The following is a 25,970-nucleotide window of genomic DNA, read 5'->3' on the forward strand; positions in this document are numbered from 1 at the left end:
GGGGCTGGGGATGGCCCTCTGCCCCTTGCTGAGGAAGCACTGGGCCCCTGTCCAAGCACAGTGTTCCGTCCCTGCATGTGGCCAAGCCCCTCAGCAGAGAGTGTCTGGTTTGTGTGTGTGCAGGCCCAGGGCTTGGTGCCTGTGGAATAATCGGGAAGGCTTTCTACTTGCGCTCACAGCAGCCTTTTATTATCTCTGTGGAGCTGCTGGCAGCCTCTGGCCCGGCTCCGCTTCTTCTGCTAGCTCCCCCGGTAGGTGCTGTAGGAGAAGGGGCTGAGCAGCAGAGGGATGTGCACCTTCTGTTCTGCTTCCGTCACGGTGAAGACGACCTGGAGCAGGCAAGGGGAGGGAGGGGCCTCCTGAGCTGCCAGAGCCAAGCCAAGCAGAGGCCAGGGCTGGCAGCTCCCCTCAGGGCAGATCCTGCCGTCTCTTCAGCTGCCGGGGTGAGAGGCTTGGCCGAGGGCCCAGAGACACCCACAGGCAGGCACGGCTGTCTCCAGACACAGGGGCCACCTGGCTCCCCACCCAGCCCTGCAGCCTCTTCCTTCATCCCTTGCCCTCCCCGCTCCCCACCTGGAGGCTTCTGTGTCTGCCCTCCACAAAGGAAAGCAGGGCATTTGAGGAAGGAAGAGCACAGGGTGCGGTTCCAAGGCCTTTCCCCCCCCCCCACGTTGAAGCCCTCCTCCAGAGGCGTGGCTCTCCAGCAAGAGGGCAGCAGGTTGCGCAGCTGCCAGAGGGGCGCGCCGCCTGCTCTCCGTGCCGCCCACCCTGCTTTCTTGGGAAAGGAGACTCACTTCCACGTAGGGGTAGAAGCTGGCGTAGCCCTGCTGCTGCCAGTAAGCTGCCGTTTCGAAGCACAGCTTGTAGGTGCCCGGCTCCAGCCTGCGGGGGATCGCGCTGCTCAGGTCTGAGCGCCCGCTGGCATTCGTGGTGCTGGAATGGAAGCGAACGTTTGTGGTGCCTGCAGCCGCCCTGCCTGGCCCGGCCGTGGCTTCTGCTGCTTACCTCTTTGTGAGCTGCACCCACGGCTGAGGAGAGTCCTCGAGCCGGAAGAAGGTCACATCGATGCCACTTGCTGGGAGACCATTGAGAACGTTCATCGTGTGGACTGTCAGCCCACCCTGTGGGCCAGCAGACTGGAAGCAGAGCGGAGAGCAAGATGGAGCCCCCTGCCCAGCGGAAGATGCCGCCATCAGCAGGGCCAGGGCTCTTAGGGGGTGGGGGAGACCGGGGAGGGGGTTTTTTGCCACCATTTGTCATCCTGGGTGCACTCTGGGCTATTCGAGATGCCTGCTAGCAGCTTTGGCTTTGGGGAGAGGGCTGGCAGCTGAGGCTGCTCGGCCCATTCGGTGTTTCTGCTTCAGAGGTCCCCCACCCGAATTCACCCCTTCTCTGCCCTTCCCTATTGAGGAAGGGGGGCTCTCCCTGCCCCTGGCTTTCCTCCCCTGCCCCTGGTCTCACTTGGCCGTCCCGTTGTGCTCCGTCCCGTTGCTGCTCCATTCCTCAAGCCGCAGAGGGTGTTCCTGACCTGCCTCTTTGGCACCTGTGGCCGACAGACCAGCGGAGCTTTTGAAAAGCGCAGGTGTGTCTGAAGGCCGGAGGGCTGGCATTCCAGGAACAGGCTCAGGAACAGCAAAGCCACCTGATTGGTTGTAACAGCCCTGCACTCTGATTGGGCAGACAGCTTAATGTCACGGGCAGGGAGGGTGCTCTCTCCCTGTGTAGAACAATTTGATAGGCTGTTTGGATGCTGAGGTTCCTGGTGTGAACAGCCCCATGCCTGCCCCTGCTGTGTGAACACACAAAGTCTCCAAGGAGAGCAGCAGCAACAGTCAGAGAGTGAATATCTGGCTTGCTGGACGGCTGCCAGCCCTGCGAGCTGCATGTGGGAAGGAAATAGTACACAGACTAAGGGCCCTGGTGGTGGGGTTATTGAGGGGCCACACACACACACATATACATATATTCAGACACACACACACACACACAACCAGGGAGGAATTGAGGGGCAATGTATAAAACAACCACGTTCCAAGGAATAGATCTCCCAAATAGAAGGAAGAAGAATTCCTGCATGCTAAGTTAGTCTGGAGTAGTGGGTTTTGTTTTATTGTTCTCAAAACGGAGTGTTTTATGTTTGTTTTGGGGTTTCTATCTGAGGGGAGGCTGAGTGAGAGTACTGAAGCAAATGTACCAAGCCCGGTAGAACCTGGCGTGAATGTCCGTTGGCCAGTGAATCTGGAGTGAAACACCTCAGCTAACAGAAACTGATCAAACTTATTAAGCCTGTGTCTGAAACTGCCCCCCCCCACAAATTGCACCCAAGGGACGGGCAGAAGGAAAGGGTGCTGTTGTCTACGTCTCCAGTGGGTGGATGAACCAGCAAGTGGCGGCCCATGGATGGTGAGTGGGTTGTGGGTGGGTGGCGAGTGGGCAGAGGGTGGGGGTGGGGTGCAGATATGCCCAAATATGCCCCCATGTGCCCCTTGCATTTGGTGCCTGGGATGTCAGACCCCTCAGCCCCCCCCCCCCCCAACTGGGTAAGTTTAAGTGAAAATTGGCAGCTACTGGTAGAAAGCTACAGGCTGATGATAAGCCACCCTGTTGGTGGTAGAAAGGGCTGCCAAATCACAGTGATGGAGACACCCCCCCAGGTTTTCTTTCCTGCCCTAACCAGGAACAGGACAGAAAATGGCAGGTGCAACTTTAGAAGAAAGCCAAGTCTTGCCAACCGCCGTCCAGATGATTTAAATGCTGCTATTTTATAAAAAGTGCTAAGTTTAGCAGTGCAGATGGTAACGGATAACAAGGAGTGTTGAGAAGAGGACGGGCAGGAGACTGCGGGGGTGGGGGGCGGGGGCTCACTTTCTGCCACGTGGGGGCTTTAGAGTTAGTTACTCAGGTGGTGGGAAAGCAAGCCCCGTCTCTGGGGTCGCCGGGAGGGAGGAGCGCTGCGCCGGGCCCGCCAGGAGAGGGCGCTGCAGCACCGCACAAAGGGGCAGCTCGTAGCGGTGGACACCGGGCAGCGTGGGGGTGTGCTCCCCCCCTGCTGCTGCTGCTGCTGCTCCTCGCCTCGGCTTTGCCTGGCCCTGAATTCCCCGCTCCACGGCCGGTGGCTGCTTTGGGGCTCCGACACCTGCTGCGGGTAGATTCCGGGGCCCGCCGCGGCGTGGCTGCCCTTCCTGCCCCCCCCCCCCCCACCCCCGCTGCCGCTTCAGCGGGCCCGGGGGTCGGGTTGGGCCCTGGGCTGTGCGCAATTTGCCCGGCTGTTTGCAGCCCCGATTCTGGCGGCACCTCCTTCCCCCTCCCAGAAGGCCCGCTCGGGGAGCCCGACATGCGGGGGGGGGGGGAAGGGGGCGCCTTGACGGCGCGTCCCTGCAAGGGGGGGCCAAGGCCCGGCAGCCGCAGACCCGGCCGGACAGGAGGGGAGGGTGTCAGTCGCCCTGCTCTGCTTTTTGGCAGGGACGCGCCAACCGGCTCCACCGGCGTGGCAGGAGGGGAAGGCGGCCTGTCCTGCCCGGGGCACCCAGCGTGGCAGGGGGTTCCTCCGCGGGGGAGGGCTGGCAGGCTCCCCGCTCCGCCGAGCCTCCTCCCGGCCAGGCTAAACGCACGGCCAAAGCCACCGAGGAGCCTGTCTGCCTGGCTCCGCGGAGCCCTGGTCCTCGTCCCACGCTGGAAGACCCTCCCCGCCAGCGCCACCGGTGGCCGGAGATGGTTGCCCGGAGCCTGGCGCCGCGTCCCGTGGGGAAGGGCCGGGAGCGGCCAGCCAGGCCTTGGCCCCCCTTGCAGGGACGCGCCGTCGGGCCGGTCGGCGAAGGAGTCCCCGAGGAGGAGGAGGAGGAGGAGTTCTGACGGGCAGCCGGGAAGGGACCGGCCGGGCCAGAAGGGGGGGTGGGCGCTGCGGGGTGGGACCCGGAGGGAGTCCCGCCCACCAGAGCCGCCTCACCTGGCGCGGCCCCTTTAAAGGCGCCGGCGGGGCGGGGCGGGGCTCAGCGGACCAGGAGCGGCGGGGAGTCCGGAGCGCCACAACCCGCGAGCCAGTCAGCCGGCCGGCCAGAGGCTTCTCCTACAGTGCCCGGGGTGGCGGCCATGGGGCTCCGGCCGGGTCGCTGCGTCCTCCTCCTCCTCCTCTGGCTCCAGGTGAGCGGAGCAGCTGCCCCGACGGCGCGGCGGGTCTCTCCCTTTTCGGGCCGGAGGGAGGGATGGGGGCGGGACAGGCAGCAGATCTCCCTTCGCCTCCTTTTCACCCCGGGGGTGTCTCTCTCCGCCGCAGGTGGCTGCTTCGCGCGGGACCCCCCCGCCCCCCTGCGTGGCCGACTTCGCCGCGGGCTGCTGCGCCTTCGAGGTGGCGCACGGAGACCTTCTTCGGGGCCAAGTGCTGGGCCAAGGTGAACGGCGTGGGCGGGGCATGGGGGGGCGCCGATCGGGGCTTCTTCCGCGGGGCGCCGCATGGCCGGCCGGCCTGGTTGCCTGGCTGATGGCGCGGGGCTGCCGGGGGTCTCTCTCTGCCGCCGCCGCCTCCTCGGGGCAGAGGCTTTGCGCGGGGGGGGGGGGCGCCCGCTACCCTCCTCGGCCTCGTGGGCGTCCGAGCGGTCCCCATCCCTGCCCTTTTGCCCGGCGCCGTCAGAGGGGCGCCCGCTTCGCTCCGCCTTCCCCGGGCGGGGGTCCCTCCTCTTCTGCCGGGCGGCCCTTCGGCGGTCCTTGCTGGCTGCGGGAAGGTTTCTGTTGCTGGGCCTGGAGTTGAGCGGAGCTGGGCGGCTCCCGCATTCCAGCGCGCGCCCCCCCGACCCCCCCTTCGTGCGTTGGCGGAGAGGAATGGATTGGCCACTGGCCTGCCTTGCTTGGGGGTTATAGCCCTTCCTTCCGTCTCCGGGGCTGGACTGGCATCCTCGTGGCCATCAGTGCCCCTTCTTCACCCCCACGGAACAGAGGCATATGGGTGGCCTGCAGGACACAGGTGGGTTCGCCTCCCTTCGCTCGCAGCCCTGCCAGGAGCTGGGATCCGCTTAACTGCAGGTGCCAGCTGGGAAACTCGCCCGCCCCTGCCCTCCTTGATACACGCGCCTCAGCCCCACTCTTTGCCCCCCACCTGCCCCACCCTGTGGCCTGGGTGCCCCGCTGTGCCCAGGCAGTGCCCCTGATGGAGCTGGAGCTGCCCTCGTTTGACCGGCCTGCCTGAGTCTGAAAGTGCCCTCCTGCTGCTCACCCAGCCGTAGCCCTCTGGCCGGGCGCCAAACCCCGTTCAAATCCTGGCATCCTTCGTCAGAATCCTCCGGACTTCCTGCCCCATTGGCTGGGGGGGAGGGGGGCTGAGTGAGTCTTCTGGCACTCCCACTTCCTAGGTGTGTCAGCCCAAGAGCTATCCTGGGGCACTTTCTGGAGGGCAGGGCCATTCTCTGCCTGCTGAGTGCCTCTAGATCAAAGGCGGGGTGGGGTGGCGCTGAGCCTTTCCCAGCTCTTTTGTGGCCAATCTACTGCAGTGGAGGGATTTCTGGGATTGTGGCTCCCCCTCAGGCTTTGCTGGGGAGGGGGCAGGGGTGTGCACACTGCAGCCCGGGCTGTGTGGACGGTCTGGACTAGCCAGGCATGCCACACAGGCAAGATTCTCCATTGGGCCAGAAATAGCTCAATCCCCCTTGGGGTGGGAGTGGGGAGCAGAGCAGATTGCCCCCACCCCCCAAGGGACCTGTTCTTCTCTGGTTGGGGGGGCAGACCCTGCTAGGAGACAAGAGAGCAGCCACACCTATGTTGTTCAGTGGGGCTGGACTGTCCCTCCAGGGCCTGGTCTGTGGTGGGGAGTTGCTGGCTGACCTCCTCCTGGCCGAGGAAGAAAGAGTTGCTCCAGGGGCTGCGTCCTTGTCCAGGGCCAGAAGGGAGCTCTGTGGCCGGCCCGTGATGGGAGCTCTTTCGAGGCCACTTCTGCGTCCTCCGTTGTGCATTGAGAGCAGGGAAGGAAGGAAGGAGGCCTTGGCCCCAGCTCTTGGACAGGAGGAAGCCTTTTCCAGTAATGGCTCCTCCACTGAGTTCTGCTAGCGGCTGTTGTGGCACTTAGAAGATCCCATTAAGTGATGAGCCATCGGCGGCAGCTTTGACCTCAGCAGAGCCTTCCTTGCTTGATGTGGGGCGCTTGGAAATCTACGCGCTGGCTGGAAGGGAGGGGTGGGGGGAGGGGTGGATAACTCCGCAGAGACAGGTCCTGCCAGCTGGGGGAGGGCCAGCTGGAGCTGCTGGGAAGAGCTTTCTTGTGACTGGGGGGGGGGGTCTGAGCACCCCTTGCCTGCCCCAACCGCAACCAGCTCTGGTGGGTTTGTGGGTCGCAGGGAGTCATCTGCTGGCCGATGAGGAATCTTTTGTGCCAAAGACGCCTTGCCAGACGGGTGCCTGGATCCTGCAGCGGAACTCCTGAACCCAACTCAGTGAAAGTCTCCCAACTGTCCTCTGGCCCATTAAAAATCTTGCTTCAATCCCCCCCCCCCCCTTTTCGGCCTGCTTCTGACTTGCTGTGGCTTTTCCGGGCTCTTACTTTTCTGTTAACATAAGAACATAAGAACAAGCCAGCTGGATCAGACCAGAGTCCATCTAGTCCAGGACTCTGCTACTCACAGTGGCCCACCAGGTGCCTTTGGGAGCTCATGTGCAGGAGATGAAAGCAACGGCCTTCTGCGGCTGCTGCTGCTCCTGAGCACCTGGTCTGCTAAGGCATTGTTCTGCTTGCTGGTCTGGATTCTGTGCTGTTTCTGATGAAGTGATGCGGAGGAGGGTTTGTTGGGCCTTCTAGGGCATAGGTGTCAACCTCGCAGCCCTCCAGATGTTATGGACTACAGTTCCCATCATCCCTTGCCAGCATCATGCTGGCAGGGGATAATGGGAACTGTAGTCCATAACATCTGGAGGGCCGCAAGGTTGACACCTGTGTTCTACGGGATAGCTGCATTCGTCACGGTGCTAAAACCAGCAGAGGGGCTGGGGTGGGGTGTTAGATTTGCCCACCTGTGAGCTAGTGGGCAGGTCCGGTGGAGGCCAGAGCAAAGGTCAAGCATCCCAGTCTGGCGCAGAGGAGTCTGTAGGATGACGTGTCTCCCCGATGTGGTGCCGGAGGGTGGCTTGTCCTTGTTGCCCAAACTGGGGGAGGGGATGTGTCAGAGGGTGGGGCCTGCAAGGAGCCCATTTGCAGGTGCCCATATGCATGGTCTTGGTTGAAGCTGAAGTAGCAAGATGGCACCAGTCTCTTGTGCACAGTGGAACCAGGAAACCAGCTTAGCAGAGACTGGCATCTTCTGGGAACTGGCCCACCTGTTCAGCCAGCTTCCGGTCATGCTGCTGATCTGTGGAGCATCCCCCCCGCCCTTGGTGTAAGCCTTTACTGGGTGGGCTCGTTGTGGACCCAAGAGCAGGTTACCAGTCAGGGCTAAACGGAGCAAGAGGGGTTTGCTTTTGTAGGGCGCCAGCTTAAGCCCCGAAGACCGTGTGCCGCGTGTGTCCATTTGGGACACTTGTTTATGTTTCGGTCTAGCTCGAGATGGCTTCTGACGATTGGCCAGAGAGGGACTTCCAGATGTTCCTCTGCATTTTTTGCTGGCGTGTGCCATTGTTGGTCAGGCTGCTGCTGCCATTCTCAGCCTGCTCATGGCTGGCATTTATTTACTTCACTGTCTCTCCGAGGGGCTCATGTGTTCCCCACCCTCCACTTCAGCCTCACAGCAGCCCTGCAAGGGGCCTTGGGCAGCGAGGGAGGGAGGGAGGGAGGGAAGGGCAGTCCCAAGATCACTCGGCAGCCTTCCGTGTCAAAGGGGAGCTCTGAGCCTGGCTCTTCGTCTGACGTTCTACCGTCCTGCTGCAGAGGGCTGGGGCTCACCTGCCCCGTGTCAAGTTTGGGGAGGCAGCAGAGCCTGAGGGTTGCTGCTGGCTTTGGAAAAATGGAGACTGCAAGGGAGGCACCAGGGAGCCCCGTGTGGCTGGCAGGAGTCCTGAGTGGGGACAAGGATTGCCCAGAGTGTGGTTAAGCTTAGCCTGGCTGCCTTGCCCAATAGAGATGCCTGCCTGGGCCAGGATTTCTCCTGCTCTCTCCCCTCTGGAAGCAGTTCAAGGGCCCACTTAGTGAGTGTACACAGAGTCCTCCCCCCCCCTCCTTAAAGACAAACAAACCCCCTCCCCTCGCAAGATGCTATCTGCACTGGCAAGTCAAGGGCTAAGGTTTCCTGGCGGATTCCTTATCAGAGACACATTCCAATCTTCCCTTCTCCAAGCGGCGGCCCCTCATTTGGGGAACTTGTTCACACATGAGCCGAGGCAGGTCGGAGGATGGCTCGTCCAGATAATGATGGCTTAGACTCAGGAGGGCTTAAATAAAGTGGACTTTGAGCTGCAGACGGCGGCTCCCAGCAAAACTGAGCACTGTCTGGTTAAGGGGCCGGGAGGGGGCCTCTCTTGCCTCCTTCATAAGTGGTTGTTTGGAGCCGTTCCCTGCCAGGCTGGGATCCAGGCCTCGTGTTAATAACGGCCCTGCCTCTTCCCCCTCCTCCAGTCCAGTTTGAAGGCTGCGCGGGATGGAAGTTGGCACGGTACAGCACCGAGGATGCCAACTTCAGAGTGCTGGCGGATGGCACGGTCTTGGTGAAGCACCACACAAAGCTTCGTGGGGAGGAGAGGACCTTCGTGGTGCATGCCTGGGATTCCGCGGGCCCCAAATCCTCGGCCCTGGTGACTGTGAGGAACAAAGGCCCTCATTCTCCACAGGTAATGGGTAGAGAGCACCTGCCAGCCCTCCGGGGAACACGGGCGTCATGGCAACCTTTGTGCCTCAGCAGGCTGTTGTGGTGGAAACCATGCTCACGGGGCGGGCTGTTCCCCTGCAGGTTGGAAACACCTCTCTGGGGAGGGGCTCCCTCTGCCCAGAGCCAGGGGAGGGTTCTTCCTGTGGCAAAGATAGCTCTGGCCACCCCGGCCTTTGGAGCGGGGCTGCTGGGACTTCCTCCAGGGATCCCCAGCAACAGAGCGCCAGGGCAGCCCTGGTCCCCAGAGAACTTTTGCAGCGCAGAGAGAACTGCAGCCCTGTGTGAATTGGCAGCGCCGACTGCCAGCTGCGAAAGGCTTCTGGGCCGTCAAATTAAAATGCATTTCAACGCCAGTTTGTAGTTGTTAATAGAGGAAAACAAGGAACTCCCGAGTCTGCCTGGTTATGATTTCTCATTCAGCCAGGAATCCCTCAGTGTATCAGCAGCCCCTGGTTTGGGGTTTTTTTTTCTTTTCAAGACATTTTTCATCTGCCCCCCCCTCCAAAAAATCTCCTAATGTGCTTCTGCTTCATCATGAGCGGATTTGCAAGTACCCCCTTTGCCGCTCTGTAACACTGGGGGCTGTCTTTGTCTCAAAATACAGCCCCTGCCTAATGTGGGGATCCCCCCCCCCCCGCAGCGTCCCTGGTATTCAGAAGTGCTTGTGCTGGGCCAGCCTGCCAATTTCTGGCCTTGGGCGTGGCCTGAGGAGTGTGGGCCAGTGGGAATTCCAGCCCTGGGGTGGCGTCTCATGGAAGCTTTCTCAGCCACTGGCCTTGGAAGCTTCAAACAAATGGCTCCTAGTCTAAATCTCCAGCGGGGGGGGGGGGATTTCAGGGCTGGGGAAGAACAAGCCCTCTCTGCAGGCTGGTTCGGTGGTGTTTTGGCTAAAGTTGCTCCATTGCAGTTTTATCATGAGAACCAGGAACTCCCGGCCCCTTTGTTATGGTCTCAGCCGCGGCTTGTCTGAGAACTGTTTGTGCCGGAGGCCTGTTGCCAAAACTGGATCCTGATGTTTTGCGGGGGTGGGGCTGGGGGCTGGGTGGGGAATGTCTCCACAGGCCGTTGCTAAGGCTAGGGACCACTGTGTGGATGCTGGAGACCTGCGTGGCCTGGCGTCCGTCCAGCAGTTCCCGAGTGGTTCTCTTCCTCTGTTTCAAGCAGTGGTGCTCAGCAGGACTTGAGTGCTGGGTACGGACAGGGGAGCAGGTCTGTGAGATTCTTGCCCCCGTGGAAAACTCTGACCTTAGAGAGCCAGCCTGGTGTCGTGGCTAAGAGCAGGTGCACTCTAATCTGGAGAACTGGGTTTGAGTCCTCTCTCTGCTACTAGAGCTGTGGAGGCTTTATCTGGTGAACCAGATTAGCTTGTGCACTCCAACACGTGCCAGCTGGGTGACCTTGGGCTAGTCACAGTTCTTTGGAGCTCTCTCAGTCCCACCCACCTCACAGGGAGAGGAGTTTGTAAGCCCTTTTGAGTCTCTTTACAGGACAGAAAGTGGGGACATAAATCCAACTCTTCCTCTTCTTTTGCAGGGGGAGTCTGATCCTGCCAATCAGACGGAGTTGCGGAGGTTTCCAGCCGCTGGGTCTGGCCTGAAGCGGCAGAAGAGGGATTGGGTCATCCCGCCCATCAGAGTCCCTGAGAACGAGAGGGGCCCCTTCCCCAAGAAGCTGGTCCAGGTACAGCCATGTCTTGAGAGGCCCCGTCTGGGAGTGGCTGCTGCTTCCATGCAGAGATGGTTGGGCCTGCATGTCTTCGGGGGGGGGTGTGTGTGTGTGTTGCAAAACAACAGACCCTCTTTCTCTGCTGAAGGAGCAGCCAAAGGGTCTGGCAGAGGCAACTCCTCTGCACTGTGTAAAGGGGAGGGGTATCGTGGCTTAGTGGGGGAGCCTTTGCATGGCCTGCCAACTGCTCTCAGTTCTGCCCCTCCCATTGGCAAGGAGGCGGGGTAGGGTCCAGGGAAAACTGTTCCTGCCAGAGCCCAGGAAGAGACACGGGAGGGACACGTGGACCTCGTGGATGCTGGGAGAGGAGACAGCTTTACCTGCCCAAAGGTAACTTCTGCCTGTTTTGGTTTCCTGGCTTCAGATCATGTCCAACAGGGTCAAAGTCGGCACGATTTTCTACAGCATCACTGGGCAGGGGGCGGACATGCCGCCCGAGGGAGTCTTCACCATTGAGAAAGAGACGGGCTGTATGAAAGTGACCCAGCCGTTGGACAGAGAAGCCATTGACAAATACCACGTATGTGGCTGCTCCCTCTTGGGGTCTCTTGAGCAGGTGCTGGCGAAGGTGGCGTGTGCTGCAGGCTGTGCCTCCGTTTTGCTTGGGACCCAATGGGGGAGGCGCTCTGTCCCGAGCCAGGGTTGAGGTGGGGGGGGGGGGAAGGTTTCCCGGCTGTACGAGCTCTGTCCATGTTGGCCTTTGTCCTCCGTAGCTTTTCTCGCATGCTGTGTCTGAGAACGGAAAGCCTGTGGAGGAACCGATGGACATAATCATCACAGTCACTGACCAAAACGACAACCGGCCCCAGTTCACCCAGGAGGTCTTCCGAGGGTCCGTCTTGGAAGGAGCAACACCAGGTAAGGCGGAGGGTGGAGAATAGGAGAACGGGAGTGGAGAGAAACTAGAAAGACACCCCCACCTCCATTTGGTGTCTCTGGAAACAATTAGGATTTACTTTCTGGTGTGCTGTGGGGGACGTTAGTGAAATGTGTGCCCCCCCCTTACAATTGGGTTGCTCAGGTGTGGATTTTCGTACCCTTTCAATCAGTGCTTCCAGGTAAGTGAAGGTGCTCTTCCAGCTTAGTGTCTTGGAAGTACCTGTTGGTCCATTCTCAGAGGTGGCCATGGCCAGAGGCCTTTTAGCTCCATCTTCCCTCATGGTAGCTGAGGAGCTTTTCTCAGGCCTTTTGTCCAAGTCCCATAGCCAAGGAAATGTTGATGTTTCCTTCAACGACACCCTGGCAGGTTAGGCCAAAACTTCTTGGGAAAAGCACCTGGTCTGTGAGGCATGAGAAGGCAGTTCAGAGAGAGCTGAAGAAATTTTCTGTGGCTCTTGGTCAGGAAAGTAATTGCATAGCATTCCATGGTTGGAGCAGAAAAACCAGAGCTGAAGAGGCGAAGGAGGTCATCAGAGCTTCTCTGCGCTTGGGAGGAGCCGTTGCTCTGGGCAGAGCACACATTTGGCTTGCTAAATTTTCGGGTTTTCCTGGCCCCTGAGAGTCCTCTGCTAGCTGGGCTGGGCGGCCCACAGATTCTGACAAGTGCTGTTGCCGGCCACAGCAGCCAATGTAGGCTGAATGGGCCAGGAATCCGACTGGGCCTGCATCACGCATTGCCTTTGCCTCTCCCCGCAGGGACCTCCGTGATGCAGGTCACAGCCACGGATGCTGATGATGGCGTGGAGTCCTACAATGGGGTGGTTGCCTACTCCATCCTGAGCCAAGTGCCTGGCGAGCCTGAGAAGCAAATGTTTGCCATCAACAGAGAGACCGGCGTCATCAGTGTGATTGCCAGTGGCCTGGACAGAGAGGTGAGACGCCCGGGGGCGGGGAAGATTTCTTCTGTGCTGAAGGAGAGAGGCACAGTCTGCTCCTAGGTGGCTGCCCGCAATAGGCACCCTCTTGCCAACTTGGATCAGCTGGCCAATGCTTCCTGTGCCCTTCTCCTTGGGCAGACGCCTTCTGAGCCACCTGCTGCCTCCTCCCGGTTGCTTTTTCCAAGCTTGTAAGAGGGTCATTGGGCTCAAAAGGAGCTGGAGTCTGCTGGGAGACGGCTTGTGCCCAGGGGCCCTTGCTTAAATGAAGCTGTGAATCTTGTCGAGTGGCTGTAGAACGAGAGTGTGTTCGTATAAACTGCTGATTTATTACAAGCTGCTCCAAACCACAGGGAGAGGCAGGATAGAGGTGTTCAAACAGCTGACCCAGCTGCGTCCCTAAAGTGCTAGTTGGCTCGCAAATTCTGGGTGTTGCTACCCTGAGGCGGCTTCAGGGCCACCCGATGCTAGCCGCACCTTCCCGCAGCGGGCATGGCTGTGCTCAGTCCTAGAGTCCTGAGTTCAAGGGGTTCTCCCTGGGGAGCCACTGCCTATCAGAGGAGACAAGATCAAAGGTTGGTAGAAAGCTGTTTTATGCACGTGTTTGTGTCTTCCTGTTACTGAGGCTTGCGAGTCTGCTTTGGCTTGGAGGGGCAGATGGGGGGGGGGTCTCTTGTGCTGATGAGAGCCCCCGGGATTGGCGAATTGTGAGCTCTGCTGGGGGCTGTGTGGAAACCTCATTCTTGCCCTCACTGGACCTCCTGCCTGCTCATCCGTCAGCAGTGGCGTTCCTACCTAGGGACATGGGGTACCCTTTGTCCCCGGGCGCCCCCCATTTGGTCACGTTTGTATGTTTTTTACATTTTAAAGTGTTTTTTTCACGTTCCGGCCTGCAGGGGGCGCATTTTTAAGGCTAGCGGCACCAAAATTTCGGGGTACCACCCAGAGACTGTCCTGATGATACCACCCAAATTTGGTGATGTTTGGTTCAGGGGAAGCAAAGTTATGGACCCCCAAAGGGGGTGCCCCCATCCCCATTGTTTTCAATGGGAGCTAACCTGATTTGAGGGACAATAACTTTAGTCCTCCCTGAACATAGCGGGTGGCATCACTAAGTGATAACAGATGATACCCTGAAATTTTGGGGTCACTAGCACTAATAAAATCTTTACCGCTTACAAGGCACCAAAAAATTTGCCCAAGATTCTTTGTTTTGCAGTGACTTTGCTCCATTGTAACCGATGGGGCATTTCAGAGTGTGTAGGCAGGCTGCACATTTTTGAGGATAGAGGCACCAGACTTTCAGGGTGGCTCAGGAGGGCATCCTGCTAATTGCATCCAGGTTTGGAGACTTTTGCTTATGGGGGTTCGATTTTATGGGGCCCCCAAAGGTGCTCCTGCACATGAAAGCCTGTGGGCTGAGTTCTCCCCAGAACTCTCTCAGCTTGGATGCTATTACTCAAGGTCTCTTGGAGCCACCTTGAAAGTCTGGTGCCTCTATCTTCAAAAATGTGCAGCCAGCTTACACACTCAGAAATTCCCCAAATTTGCCAGGCTCTTCCAGCAAGTTCTGTGGTGGGAAAAATTACTTTCCCCACCATAGACTTCAATGGGGCTATCTGTTATGCCCAGATGGCTCTGTGGTAGAGGTTTCAACAGGAGGCACTGTGGTAGGGATGTTGCTCTGAGTGGGGGCATTTCCTGTACTAGGGCTGCTGGTGTGAGTCTCCTGAAAGGAACCAGCCAAATTTGCTAAAATGTGTGTGGGAAGAGGAAAATGCTGTGGGCACCGAGTTGAAGGTGAACTACAGCATTCGGCCATCACAGGCAAACTTTAGCAAAGTTGGCTGGTTCCTTTCAGGGGTCCTCAGCAACCCATGGCTGCCAAGGCCACTACCACAGTGCCTCCTGTTCCTACAAGCTGGGCAGAAAGCCCCATTGAAGTCCTATGGTGGGAAAAATATTACCACCACAAGGCTATCCCCATCATCTGGAGCTTGGGTGGGGCGGTTCTGGGGAATTTCTGAGTGTGTGGCAGTGACCCCACATTTTTGGCATAGGGCCTTGAGTAATAGCATCCAAGCTTGGTGGGAGCTTTGCTTTGGGGGGTGGGTGAGGAAGTTCTGAAGAACTCACCCAGCAGGCTTCATGTGCAGAGAGCTCAAAATAAGCCTTTGGGGGCCCGCATAGGACAGAAGCAAAGGTCTCTAAGCCTGGATGCAATGCTTAGGATGCCACTCCTGGAGCCACCCTTGAAGAAGTCTGGTGCCTCTATCTTCAAAAATGTGCAGCCTGCCTCAGAAATTCCTCATTAGCTGCAGTGGAGCAAAGTCACTGCAAAACGAATCTTCCAGGCTTAAAATTTTTTGGGGTGCCTGGAAGGGATGTATTTTTACAGCTAGTGACACCAAAATTTCAGGGTAACAACTGTTAGCTATTCTTATGATGCCACCCAAATTTTGGTAGAGGTTATGTTCAGGAGGTTGTCCCTCAAATGGGTAGCCCCCATCTCAGGTTAGCTCCCATTGAAAACAATGGGGCACCCCCTTTGGGGAGTCCATAACTTTGCTCCTGAACAAACATCCTGTTGGGTCTCAAAATATCCATCGGACAATCTCTGGATGGTACCCTGAAATCATGGTGCAACCCCAGCAAAATCATCTGCAGGCCGAAAAAATAACCCCAAATGCCCAAATTGCCAGTCATGGTGGGGGAGGGTGGCCCGCCAAACTCAGGTTTGTCCACGGGAAGCGGGGTTGCCTAGAATGCCCCCTGTCCGTCAGGCTAACTGGAATCTCTTTGTCTCTCTTCCAGAGAGTGAGGGACTACACACTCGTCTTACAAGCTGCTGACTTGGACGGCAAAGGGCTGACCACCACAGCATCTGCAGTGATAGAAATTGAGGACTCCAATGATAACGCCCCCCTGTTCAGCCCCTCAGTGGTAACGGCCCATCTTCCTTTGGTGCATTGGGGGAGGAGGGGAGGGGACTGCTTCTGACAATGACATTTCAAGGCAGCCTTAACAAAGCTGGTAAGGGATTGAGGGCAGTGGTGGGATCCAAAAATTTTAGTAACAGGTTCCCATGGTGGTGGGATTCAAACTGTGGCGTAGCGCCAATGGGGCTGGGCGGGGCATGACAGGGGCGTAGCCAGGCATTCTGGGGGCGGGGCATTCCTGGGCGGGGCTGTGGCAAGGACGCAGCTGCTGCCCCAGTCCTTCGGCGGGAAACGAATTCACGCAGGCACAGGCTGCCACGCACGCCAGTGCACCTCCTGCTAGACTGCTTCAAGTTCTGCACGCTACTGCTGAGAGGAGGGGCGTAACTAAGGCAAAAATCACGTGACAAAATCACCAATTAGTAACCCCCTCTCGGCACACACAAATAATTAGTAACCTACTCTCGGGAACCTGTGAGAACCTGCTGGATCCCACCTCTGATCGAGGGTGGATATTTTTTAGTGTAGACAGTTGAAGACCGACAATCGACTTTCTCCCTCCAGCTGCCATTGCCCCGGGGGTCTCCTCTGGCAGTCTAGGCCCAGGTGGGTCTGTGACTCTTGGCCACCTGGGGCTGTGTGGCCAAGGCATTACACAGAGCTGTGCTTGCCGGGTGTGGGTTGGGGATGGGCAAGGGCAAGGGCCCCTCCAAGGGGCTGGGTAGGTGTGGAGCAGGAAAGCAAGAGTTGATTTCTGCCCCCTCCCAAAGGGATAACCGCCTTCTTTCACGTCCCCCCTTCTGCCTCCCTGACTGGGTGAGTTGTGTACAATCTTGCCACGTGTTCTTGTGCTGATCCCTCACTGCTGATTTTGTGGTGTGTGGGGGACCTTAAGAGTGCCGTTTCGTAGTGCCGTCAGTTGTGTGTCTCAGCAGGACTCTTCCCTGATGGGAAATGCACTGTGTGTTGTATGTAAATCTTAAAATAAATGCCTCTGGGGTGATTGTGCTCTTTGCAGTACAGGGCAGAAGTGGCAGAGAATGAGGCTGATGCAGAGGTCCTTCGACTGTCTGTGGCAGACCTGGACGAGCCTGGCTCAGCTGCGTGGCGGGCTGTGTATGAAATTGTGCGCGGCAACGAAGGGGGCTTCTTCCGCGTGTCCACTGACTCAGAGAGCAACGAAGGTGTTGTGGAAACGGCCAAAGTAAGTGCTGGGCTGGTGGAAGGGCGAAGTGAGGTGCTGGCGTTGAGCTGGCGAACGCTGTTAACGGGGAAATATTTCTCCCTTTCCCGCATACAAGTTGCAAGACAGCCATCCAAGGGAGCTCTTGCTGGAGACAAAATAACTCCCAGTGGGGTACTGCCGAGGAGCTCCTGGGCTTCCTTTGCAGCTTCGCATTTCTTGCTCGTTAATACCGGACTCTTGAAAGCTTTTACCTCAAGAACCTTGTTGGTCTCTAAGGTGCTCCTGGACTCAAATCTAGTCCTCCTCCAGCTGCCCTCCTGAAACTATCCTGCTCTTGAGTTGCAGATATCAGGGGGCGGAACATTGAGGTTAATCTTCCGATAAAAGCAGCATTTTTTAGACCACAGCCTGCTCTATCAAGCCGGGAATTTGAGCTGGAATACCCATTGGGTTTGTTTTCCATTAACTTCAGAAACTGTGTGCTGAAGAGCAGAGTGCTCCTTGAGCTGCGTCTTCCTTCGTTAACACAGTTGTGCCAGGAGATAAATTCTTTGGTTTGACGTCTGCAATGGTGGCTGTCTCTTGCTCCATCTTGTGTGGGCCCATGTAATTTTCCACCCCTGTGCCCCAAACTACATGGGCACACTGGAGTTGCTACCAGCAAACCCTCCAAACGGTTGACTGAGTCGTGGCAGGGTGGGGGTGAGAGTGGCCGACCCCCGTGGGCCGGTGCTGGTTCGTAGCAGCTCCACTCAGCTATTCAGCAGATGCCCTCGTTGTCCTGTTCTTGTTGCGGGGATATGAACGCAGGTACTGGAAGAGCATCCCTCATTTTTAGTGTCGTCGTTGAGGCTGGATCTCGGATGAACATATTCTATTAGCCAAAGATGCACAAACAATATAATGTGTTTAATGACTGCATTACTGAAAGAGGGATCTGCCGGGGGTAATTGGAGAAGGAGAGTCTGTCATGAGAACAGGGCGGGGCAGGGCAGGGCAAGGCTGCTACAAGCACCTGGCGGCAACCGTCTCAGTCTTAGGAAGCAACTGGGTTCCCCGAGAGGCGCAGGGGACAGTGGTGGGATTTAGCCGGTTTGCACCACTTCGGCAGAACTGGTTGTTAAAATGGTTCTTGTAAACAACCAGATTGAGGGACTGGAGCACCGTCCTTATGAGGAGAGGCTGCAGCGTTTGGGACTCTTTAGTTTGGAGAGGAGACGTCTTGAGGGGGGATATGATTGAAGTCTATAAAATTATGCGTGGGGTAGAAAATGTTGACAAAGAGAATTTTTTCTCTCTTTCTCACAATACTAGAACCAGGGGGCATACATTGAAAATGCTGGGGGGAAGAATTAAGACTAATAAAAGGAAACACTTCTTCACACAACATGTGATTGGTGTTTGGAATATGCTGCCACAGGAGGTGGTGATGGCTACTAACCTGGAAAGCTTTAAAAGGGGCTTGGACAGATTTATGGAGGAGAAGTCGATCTATGGCTCCCAATCTTGATCCTCCTTGATCTGAGGTTGCAAATGCCTTAGCAGACCAGGTGCTTGGGAGCAGCAGCAGAGAAGGCCATTGCTTTCACCTCCTGCACGTGAGCTCCCAAAGGCACCTGGTGGGCCACTGTGAGTAGCAGAGAGCTGGACTAGATGGACTCTGGTCTGATCCAGCTGGCATGTTCTTATGTTCTTAGTTGTTAAATTATTTGAATCCCACCACTGGCGGGGGCCCTTTCCTCTTGAACCCCCAAGGATGCTGCTGCAGCCTCAGTCCAGTCTCTCTCGTGGATGCTTTGGAGAGCAGCAGCCGAGGCAGATCCTCGTGTCTGAGCTTTGCTTCTTTCCTGTCCGCTCCAGGGCTTGGACTTTGAATCGAGGGATCAGTTTGTGCTGCAGGTTGCCGTCACCAACCAAGTGCCCTTTGCCGTGAAGCTCTCCACGTCCCTGGCAACGGTCACCATCGACGTGAGGGATTTGAACGAGGCACCTGTCTTTAATCCTGCAGTCAGGACGGCAGAGGTCTCAGAGGACGTCCCCCTGGGGCACAGAGTCACGGTGTACACGGCGCAGGACCCAGACCACAGGCAGTCACAGAAGATCAGGTGCGTCAGTTGTCCTGCGGCTGTTGGGTGGGTGCATGCAGCAAGCTGCTTTCTAGAAGAGAAACCCTAACCCTTGCAGGCCACCCCTCCCTCCCCCTGCCTTCTCTAGGGTGGGTGGGCCATGTCCAGGTGCCGGGGCCCCTCCCCCTCCCTTGCATGCCACCCCTCCCTCCCTCCCCTCCCTCCCTCCCTTCCCTCTCTCACTGGGGTATCATTTGTGAAATCATTCATGCTTTTGCGGGTCATTCACGGGGGCAGGAGCTGCTCAACATCCCACCTTCCGGATTGCCCTTCATCACTCGGTGTTAAATCCTGAGGAACGGGCTGCAAAGGTGCTGAGTGGGGTGGGCAGGGGGGGTGTAATATGATCTCTTAATGGACTGGCTTAGAAGACGCAAATGGGGCAGGACTGGAGAGTGTCACGGGATTGAGTTTCGCGACCTCACCTGCAGTCGATCCAGGAGTTAGTTGAATGAAAGAGGACTCTTAGCTGCTCCCTCAGTCCCAGCCCCCTTTCTGGACACTTCACCGCCTGGCCAGCGAGGGGAGTGTTGTGGGCCCAGCCTCAGGGAAAGAGAAGGGGGAGGCTGAGCAGCGCCCTCGACAACAGAAGGTGTTGCTGAGCTGGCGGTCACCTTGGTGGGTGCTGAGGGCCAGGCAAAAAGCAGTTGGGGTGGGTGGGGGGGGTGCATGACCTGATCTGCGTCATCCAGGACAGTTGCCTGAGGTGGTCACGGATCCCCACTGCCCTCTGCATCACCCGCCCTGTCCAGACCTTGAGATGCCCTTGCTGGAGCTCCGGGGTTTGTGCACAAAGCCTGTGTGAAACCGCTGGGTTGCCATCCCAGAGAGCTTTGCAATGCGCCAAAATTCTGGGGAAAATGTTTTGCATTTCCTCACGGCTCAAACCAGCAAATAGTTGCGCACGCTGGGAAGAGGAGGCGGGGTGGGCTGGGTGAGGAGGAAGGGTGGGTCTGGCCTTTCTGGCTTGCCACAAACAACTCCCCCCCCCCCCCGCATTTTGGAAGGGTACAAGCTCAGGAAGGCTGCGCCCTCATCCCTTCAAAATGTCCATTTGTACACTGGTGGGGGCATCCCTGCGGGGGCTTCTGGCTGCAGGGGGCCAGTGCCCATCTCCCTCTCGTGGTCTTCTCTGGGGCTTAAGTGTCTCTTTGGGACTCTTTAGTTTGGAGAGGAGGCGGCTGAGGGGGGATATGATTGAAGTCTACAAAATTATGCATGGGGTAGAAAATGTTGACAGAGAGAAATTTTTCTCTCTTTCTCACAATACTAGAACCAGGGGGCATTCATTGAAAATGCTGGGGGGAAGAATTAGAACTAATAAAAGGAAACACTTCTTCACGCAACGTGTGATTGGTGTTTGGAATATGCTGCCACAGGAGGGGGTGATGGCCACTAACCTGGATAGCTTTAAAAGGGGCTTGGACAGATTTATGGAGGAGAAGTCGATCTATGGCTACCAATCTTGACCCTCCTTGATCTGAGATTGCAAATGCCTTAGCAGACCAGGTGCTCGGGAGCAGCAGCAGCCGCAGAAGGCCGTTGCTTTCACCTCCTGCACGTGAGCTCCCAAAGGCACCTGGTGGGCCACTGTGAGTAGCAGAGAGCTGGACTAGATGGACTTTGGTCTGATCCAGCTGGCTTGTTCTTATGTTCTTAAGTGTCTCGCTTCCTTCCAGGTACTTCATGGATCACGACCGGGCAGGCTGGCTGGCGATCCACCCTGAAAGTGCCCTCATCACAACCAGGGCCCCCTTGGACCGGGAGTCCCACCATGTGAAGAACAACACCTACGAAGCCGTTGTGTTGGCCGTGGATGATGGTAGGGGCTGGGGCCGGGCGTGGGGGGGGGGGGGTTTGCTGTCCTCCACAGGGGTGGGAATCAAAAGCCTCATTCTTGGGCAGAGCGTCACCACCCATGTGAGAGGCACATGGCTGCTGAGCTGCCCTCCCTTGCGGGCACATCACAAGGAACCACTTTGCAGTCTGGTTAAGGAGGGGGAGATAAACTTCCTTCTGTCCTCTCCAAGTCTCTCAGAGACCACACTCTTGGGGGAGGGGGGGGGTTCCCTTGGCTGTCACTGAGTAAAGGGCCAAAGGGTCCTCCACCTTCTTGTAGCTGGGGGGGTAGCCAGAGGGCTGGCTGGTAGAGCCCCCCCCTTCTCTTCCCCACCACCATTAGACCTCTGATGGGAAGGGTGGGTCACAGAGGAGAGGTGGGGCAGCCCCTTGGATTGAGGGAGCCAGAGATGAAAGTCTGTCTGGCTTCTCAGCACTGTGTCTTTTCTGAGCACCGCATCACGCTCTTCAACGCCCAGAGCAAGAAACTCATCTAAGCCAAGGAAGTCAGAGCGTTCATTGTCACAATTAAGTGTCTCTTACTTGACTAACAAGTCATGTGCAGTCTGGGTACTCAAAGTGGATGAGAGAAACACAGAGCTGGCGCAATGTGCCCGTTTTGGGCATTTCCTTCTGAGCTCTGGTTGAGAACAGGACACGATGGGCCGCCTCAGGTTCGAGGCCAGGGAGGTGCGACCCTGCAGCAGGCTGAAGCGCTGCCCTTCGTGCCCGGGGGTCTTGGCAGTAACCGTGAGGATCCTTCCAGCTCCTTTCTCTCTTTCCCCCAAACAGGCAGCCCTCCAGCCACGGGGACGGGCACCCTCCTGCTGACTTTGCTGGACGTGAACGACAACAGCCCTGAACTCGACCGCCAGGAGGTCACGGTCTGCAACCGGAACCCCGAGAGACAGTCTCTGCCCATCCGGGACAAGGACCAGCCGCCCAACACCTCCCCTTTCCACGCAAAGCTCACCAACGGCTCTGATGACAACTGGGCTGTGAAGATGGATGCCAAAGGTGGGCGGTGCCTGCAGGCGGCCTTCTGTGGCACGTGCCTCGTTGCCCGCAGTGCCCCTTCCCCTCTGCCAGTGGGCAGGGCTGTGCTGTTCTTTTGGCTGCCTCTCAAGGCATGACTGTACCAGAGGTCCATCCCTGCCTGAGTGCACTTGGCCCCTTCAGAGGAGTCATGGAGAGCAGCAGTGGCGTAGGAGGTTAAGAGCTCGTGTATCTAATCTGGAGGAACCGGGCTTGATTCTCCACTCTGCTGCCTGAGCTGTGGAGGCTTATCTGGGGAATTCAGATTAGCATGTGCATGCCCACACACGCCAGCTGGGTGACTTTGGGCTAGTCACAGCTTCTCGGAGCTCTCTCAGCCCCACCCACCTCACGGGGTGTTTGTTGTGAGGGGGGAAGGGCAAGGAGATTGTCAGCCCCTTTGAGTCTCCTGCAGGAGAGAAAGGGGGGATATACATCCAAACTCTTCCTCTTCTTCTTCTGACCCCCTCCCTTTTCTGGCTGCCACCAGAACCCCCCCCCCCCCCGCATTGATGGGCTTGCCTGCCTACTGCCTTGAACTTGGCATGTTCTCCTCCAGAGGCCTGGAACGCAGCTCTTCCTGTTGCAGATGCAGGGCCGCATTGAGCTCCACAGCCACGCCCTCTCAAAATGCCCTTTGCGGGGTGGTTCTTGGCTGCACCCTGGCGTGGAGACCAGGAAGCCTTCCGCTGGATAGTTGGAGGGAGCAGGGGGGTGGGGGTGGTCTCTGCCGTCTAGTGTGGTGAGGGCAGGATCTCTCTACCCCCGTGGCGCATCTCCTCCTCCTCCTGACACGGAGGCCCCGGCTGTGTTGCAGGGGAGGTGGCGCTGCTGGAGCTGCTGCGGCCCTTGGAGCAGGACATCTACAGCGTTTACCTCCAGCTCTTCGATAACCAGGGCCGGGCCCAGCTGGCCGTCCTCAGAGCCACCGTGTGTGAATGCGAGGGGCCGGTGGACCAGTGCCCGGAGAGGCGGGTGGCTGCCATTGGCGCTCCTGCAATCTTGGCCATCCTGGGGGCCATTTTGGCTCTGCTGAGTGAGTGTCCGGGAAGGGGGGACAGGACGGGGCAGTGGGGTGGCGGAACCCCTGACTGTGTGGGGAGGGGGGGGCTAGTTACAGGTGCATTCAGGCACAAACACCAAGATGATTTTGGGTGGGGGGCTGCCCAGATAACGGGTGAGAGCCCCTTCCAAAGGACTGCCGTTCCTCGTGTCTCCCTGCTGATCTTCAGTGCTGTCAGTTTGGCCCTCCTTTCTGCCCAGACTCAGACTGCTGGGCAGAGAATGCCCCCTCCGGGAAGGGGAATGAAAGGGGCTCCCTTCCACCCGGCTGCCCCCTGAGCCTCTCTCGTCTCTTCCAGTCCTCCTTTTGCTGCTGCTGCTGTTTGTGCAGAGGAGGAAGGCAGTGAAGGAACCGCTGCTGCTCCCGGAAGAAGACACCAGAGACAACATCTTCTACTATGGCGAAGAGGGAGGAGGGGAGGAGGACCAGGTGGGTGCCGCCTGGCACGGGGGTCAAGGGCACTGCCAGCTCTTGCTTGGGGAGGAGGGGCAGCCCTCCACCGCTCCCTGCACAACGGGCCCGGGAGGGGGCTCTTCTCCACCCCCCCTGGTTTCCTTCCCTCTGTGGCACTGACCTGGACAGGGAGGTGCCCCACATAGCCACCCTCTCCCTTTGACCCCTTGCTAACCAGCAAAACGATGAGTGGGAGGATCCAAGGGAAATTGCAATGTAACAGAGTTCCCATGAGTGCATTGCTGGATCCAAACAGTGACATAGCGCCAATATTATAGGCTGGGCTGTGCACGAGAAGTGGCCGGGCGTCAGTGTTCTCTGTTACTGTAAAAAAACTTTTACTGTAAAAAAAAAGTTCCTAATTTCCAGCTGGTATCTTTCTGTCCATAATTTAAACTCATTCCTGGCAAGTCCTATCGTCTGCTGCCAGCAGAAACAACTACTTCTCCTCTAATTGGCTGCCTATTAAATACTTAATACTTTCAAATACTTTAATTTTGTTTCTAGAAATCAAAAGAAGGGGATGCTTTCCTTAATCAAGGAGGAACTTTTACCTATATTTCTAAAAACATGTTTTACAGTAAGCCCAACAGGGAGAATTATCTCCCATTTTCTACCTTCACTAACCAGCCACATAGGAAACAACAGGACTTTATGATTTTTGGACCTAATGGAATTTCTAACGGAAAAGCAGACCCAATTAGTAACCCCCTCTCGGCACACACAGATAATTAGTAACCCACTCTCGGGAACTGGTGAGAACCTGCTGGATCCCACCTCTGGGCAAGAGGGAGAAAAAGGGCAGAAGGGGGGCTGCCTCTGGGCCCAGCAAGTTCTCCTGTCCCCCCCCCCCCCCGCCAGTCTCTGGATTCCTTTCCCGGGTGGTCTCGCTCCACAATGCAGCTCCTTCCACCTGTGCCATCTCGAGTTCTGGGCTGCACCGGTGGGCTGGCCGGCCTGCAGTGGAGGTGCTGAGCTCGGTGCTTGGCGCATGCGGCCCCACGGATTGGGTCAGCCAGCCTTGCAGGCCCACAAGGGACATTTTCCACTTATGGCCGCTCTCTCCCCCCCAAAGGATTATGACCTCAGCCAGCTGCACAGAGGCCTGGATGCCCGTCCAGAAGTCATTCTCCGGAACGACGTGGCGCCTACTCTCCTGCCAGCTCCTCAGTACCACCCGCGCCCCACAAACCCAGAGGAAATTGGCAGTTTTATCCATGAGGTAAGGTGAAATAGACACGGGGCCCAAACAACCTGTGAGTCCAGGTCCCACCTTTGCTGCAGAAGGTCAGCATCTTTCCCTGCTCTGCTGCCTGCAATCTGGGCACCTTCCGCTGGATTCAAGCGGAAATCCTCTCCAGCGGACTTTACAGCCCAGGCTCTGTAGTGCAGCCCTGGCTCAGCAACAGTGTGTGTGTGGGGGTGGGGGTGGGGGTGGGGGTCTGTTCCGTCTGACTCATGTTAACAGACTGTCCAGAGCAACTAGGAAAAAGTATTGTCGAAGGCTTTCACGGCCGGAATCACTGGGGTGCTGTGTGGTTTCCGGGCTGTATGGCCGTGTTCTAGCAGCATTCTCTCCTGACGTTTCGCCTGCATCTGTGGCTGGCAGCATCTTCAGAGGATCTGAAAAAGGAAAAAGATTCAATGTTCAAACGCATGAAAAGCCACACTGCCTGCTTTATAAAAACACTCCCTTCCCATCATAAGCAAGAACATTAGAATGGAAGATATGCAGTCTGGTGCCAGGAAAGGGTTCAATTTGAGGAGGGGGGATTTATCCGATTTCTGCGGGGAGGGACCAGACCTCTCACTGCCCTCTCTGCTTGGCCCATCTGGGAATGCCGGTCGCTTCTGTGGCTGCTGACGGGGGGCATCCAGCTGCACCCTTGGGGGGGGGCACTGGCATTCTTCTTGCTCTGCCCCTGCAAGCTTTCACTGAGGGAGCTCCGCTGGAGAACCTGAACCATGTGGAGAAATGGAGCTCCAGCCTCCTGGGCTCTGGGAAATGAAACCGCCAACAGCTGGAGTGGACAGTCCGGGGGGGGGGGAGGCAGGTTAACCTGCACATCAAGGGCAGGCCCTGGTTGGCAGTCCGGCCTGCGTTCCCAGGCTTAGAGGTGTCCTGGCCCGCAGGGGTGGCTGAGCTGCTGCCCACATTGCCCGCTGCTCTCCCCCTCCTCCCCATGCCCCCCCACCCCTGCTCATTGGAAAAGCCACTATTCTCAAGCTTCCCTTTTTGGCTACAGAACCTGAAGGCAGCCGACACGGACCCCACGGCTCCCCCCTACGACTCGCTGCTGGTGTTCGACTACGAAGGCAGCGGCTCCGAAGCTCCCTCGCTCAGCTCCGTTGAGTCCTCCAGTTCGGATCGAGACCAAGATTATGACTACTTGAATGAGTGGGGGGGCCGGTTCAAGAAGCTGGCCGACATGTATGGGGGAGGAGTGGAGGACTGAGGTGGGCACGTGGATCCCCTGCGGAGGAGGAAGAGGCCGAGAGGTCCCGGCTGCGCCCACCCCTCCTCGTTCAGGGCAGGGTGCCATCTCTGCAGCCAGCCAAATCTTCTGCACGGCCCCTCCTGGCTCCACACGACTGCTGAGCCTGCCTCCTGTTCCCAAGACAGTTCGTGCCCTCGGTGCTACCTTGAGCAGCCTTCTAGCACACCGACCCTGCCCAAGTGCCTCTGGAGAGACCCCAAGAGACTGCCTGGCTCTCACCGCCTGGGTTGGTCCAGCCGCTCTGTGCAAGATGCAAGGATAAGTCCGGGGGGGTGGGGGGCTGGGAAGTCCGGGGGCTGTCCTGCCAAGACTCCTCTAGCTGCCCACCCATTCCCCTCCCATTTGCTCAGCCCCACAAATCCTGGCAGCCCCCCTGGAAATGGTTTGCCTCTGTTATAAAAATATTTTAATTGTTCATAGGTCTTTTTTTGTACTGTGTAGGAAGTAGGCTGGGTGATAACCTAAAGAACTGGAGAATCAGGGTGTAAAAGATTTAATAAAGACTTTTCTTTTTTTAA

The 25,970-nt window shown here is 57.6% G+C and overlaps 2 protein-coding genes across 4 annotated transcripts; one reads left to right on the forward strand and one right to left on the reverse strand.

Moving 5' to 3' along the window:
* Positions 1–106: 106 nt before the first annotated feature.
* Positions 107–1,759, reverse strand: LOC125443220 (5-hydroxyisourate hydrolase-like). Of its 2 annotated transcripts, none has more exons than XM_048515179.1 (4): positions 1,462–1,759; positions 1,006–1,136; positions 795–918; positions 107–329 (listed from the first exon to the last, which is right to left on the reverse strand). In XM_048515179.1, exons 1-4 carry the CDS (start codon positions 1,498–1,500, stop codon positions 240–242), a joined length of 384 nt encoding a protein of 127 aa, XP_048371136.1. In that variant the 5' UTR covers positions 1,501–1,759; the 3' UTR covers positions 107–239. The 2 variants fall into 2 exon arrangements, with proteins under 2 accessions (XP_048371136.1, XP_048371135.1); XM_048515178.1 differs by having other exon boundaries at positions 795–933; positions 1,462–1,720.
* Positions 1,760–3,979: 2,220 nt separating this feature from the next.
* LOC125443217 (B-cadherin-like) lies at positions 3,980–25,970 on the forward strand. Of its 2 annotated transcripts, XM_048515170.1 has the most exons (16): positions 3,980–4,140; positions 4,274–4,388; positions 8,525–8,736; positions 10,308–10,454; positions 10,864–11,019; positions 11,213–11,357; positions 12,135–12,310; positions 15,128–15,256; positions 16,271–16,456; positions 18,299–18,543; positions 20,244–20,386; positions 21,196–21,420; positions 22,256–22,474; positions 22,800–22,930; positions 24,030–24,176; positions 25,201–25,970. In XM_048515170.1, the coding sequence occupies exons 1-16, from the start codon at positions 4,090–4,092 to the stop codon at positions 25,408–25,410; spliced, it is 2,637 nt and encodes an 878-aa protein (XP_048371127.1). In that variant the 5' UTR covers positions 3,980–4,089; the 3' UTR covers positions 25,411–25,970. The 2 variants fall into 2 exon arrangements, with proteins under 2 accessions (XP_048371127.1, XP_048371128.1); XM_048515171.1 differs by lacking the exons at positions 3,980–4,140; positions 4,274–4,388 and adding an exon at positions 4,772–4,957.

Source organism: Sphaerodactylus townsendi, linkage group LG14 (assembly GCF_021028975.2).
Source record: "Sphaerodactylus townsendi isolate TG3544 linkage group LG14, MPM_Stown_v2.3, whole genome shotgun sequence".
In the NCBI taxonomy this organism is placed as follows: domain Eukaryota; kingdom Metazoa; phylum Chordata; class Lepidosauria; order Squamata; family Sphaerodactylidae; genus Sphaerodactylus; species Sphaerodactylus townsendi.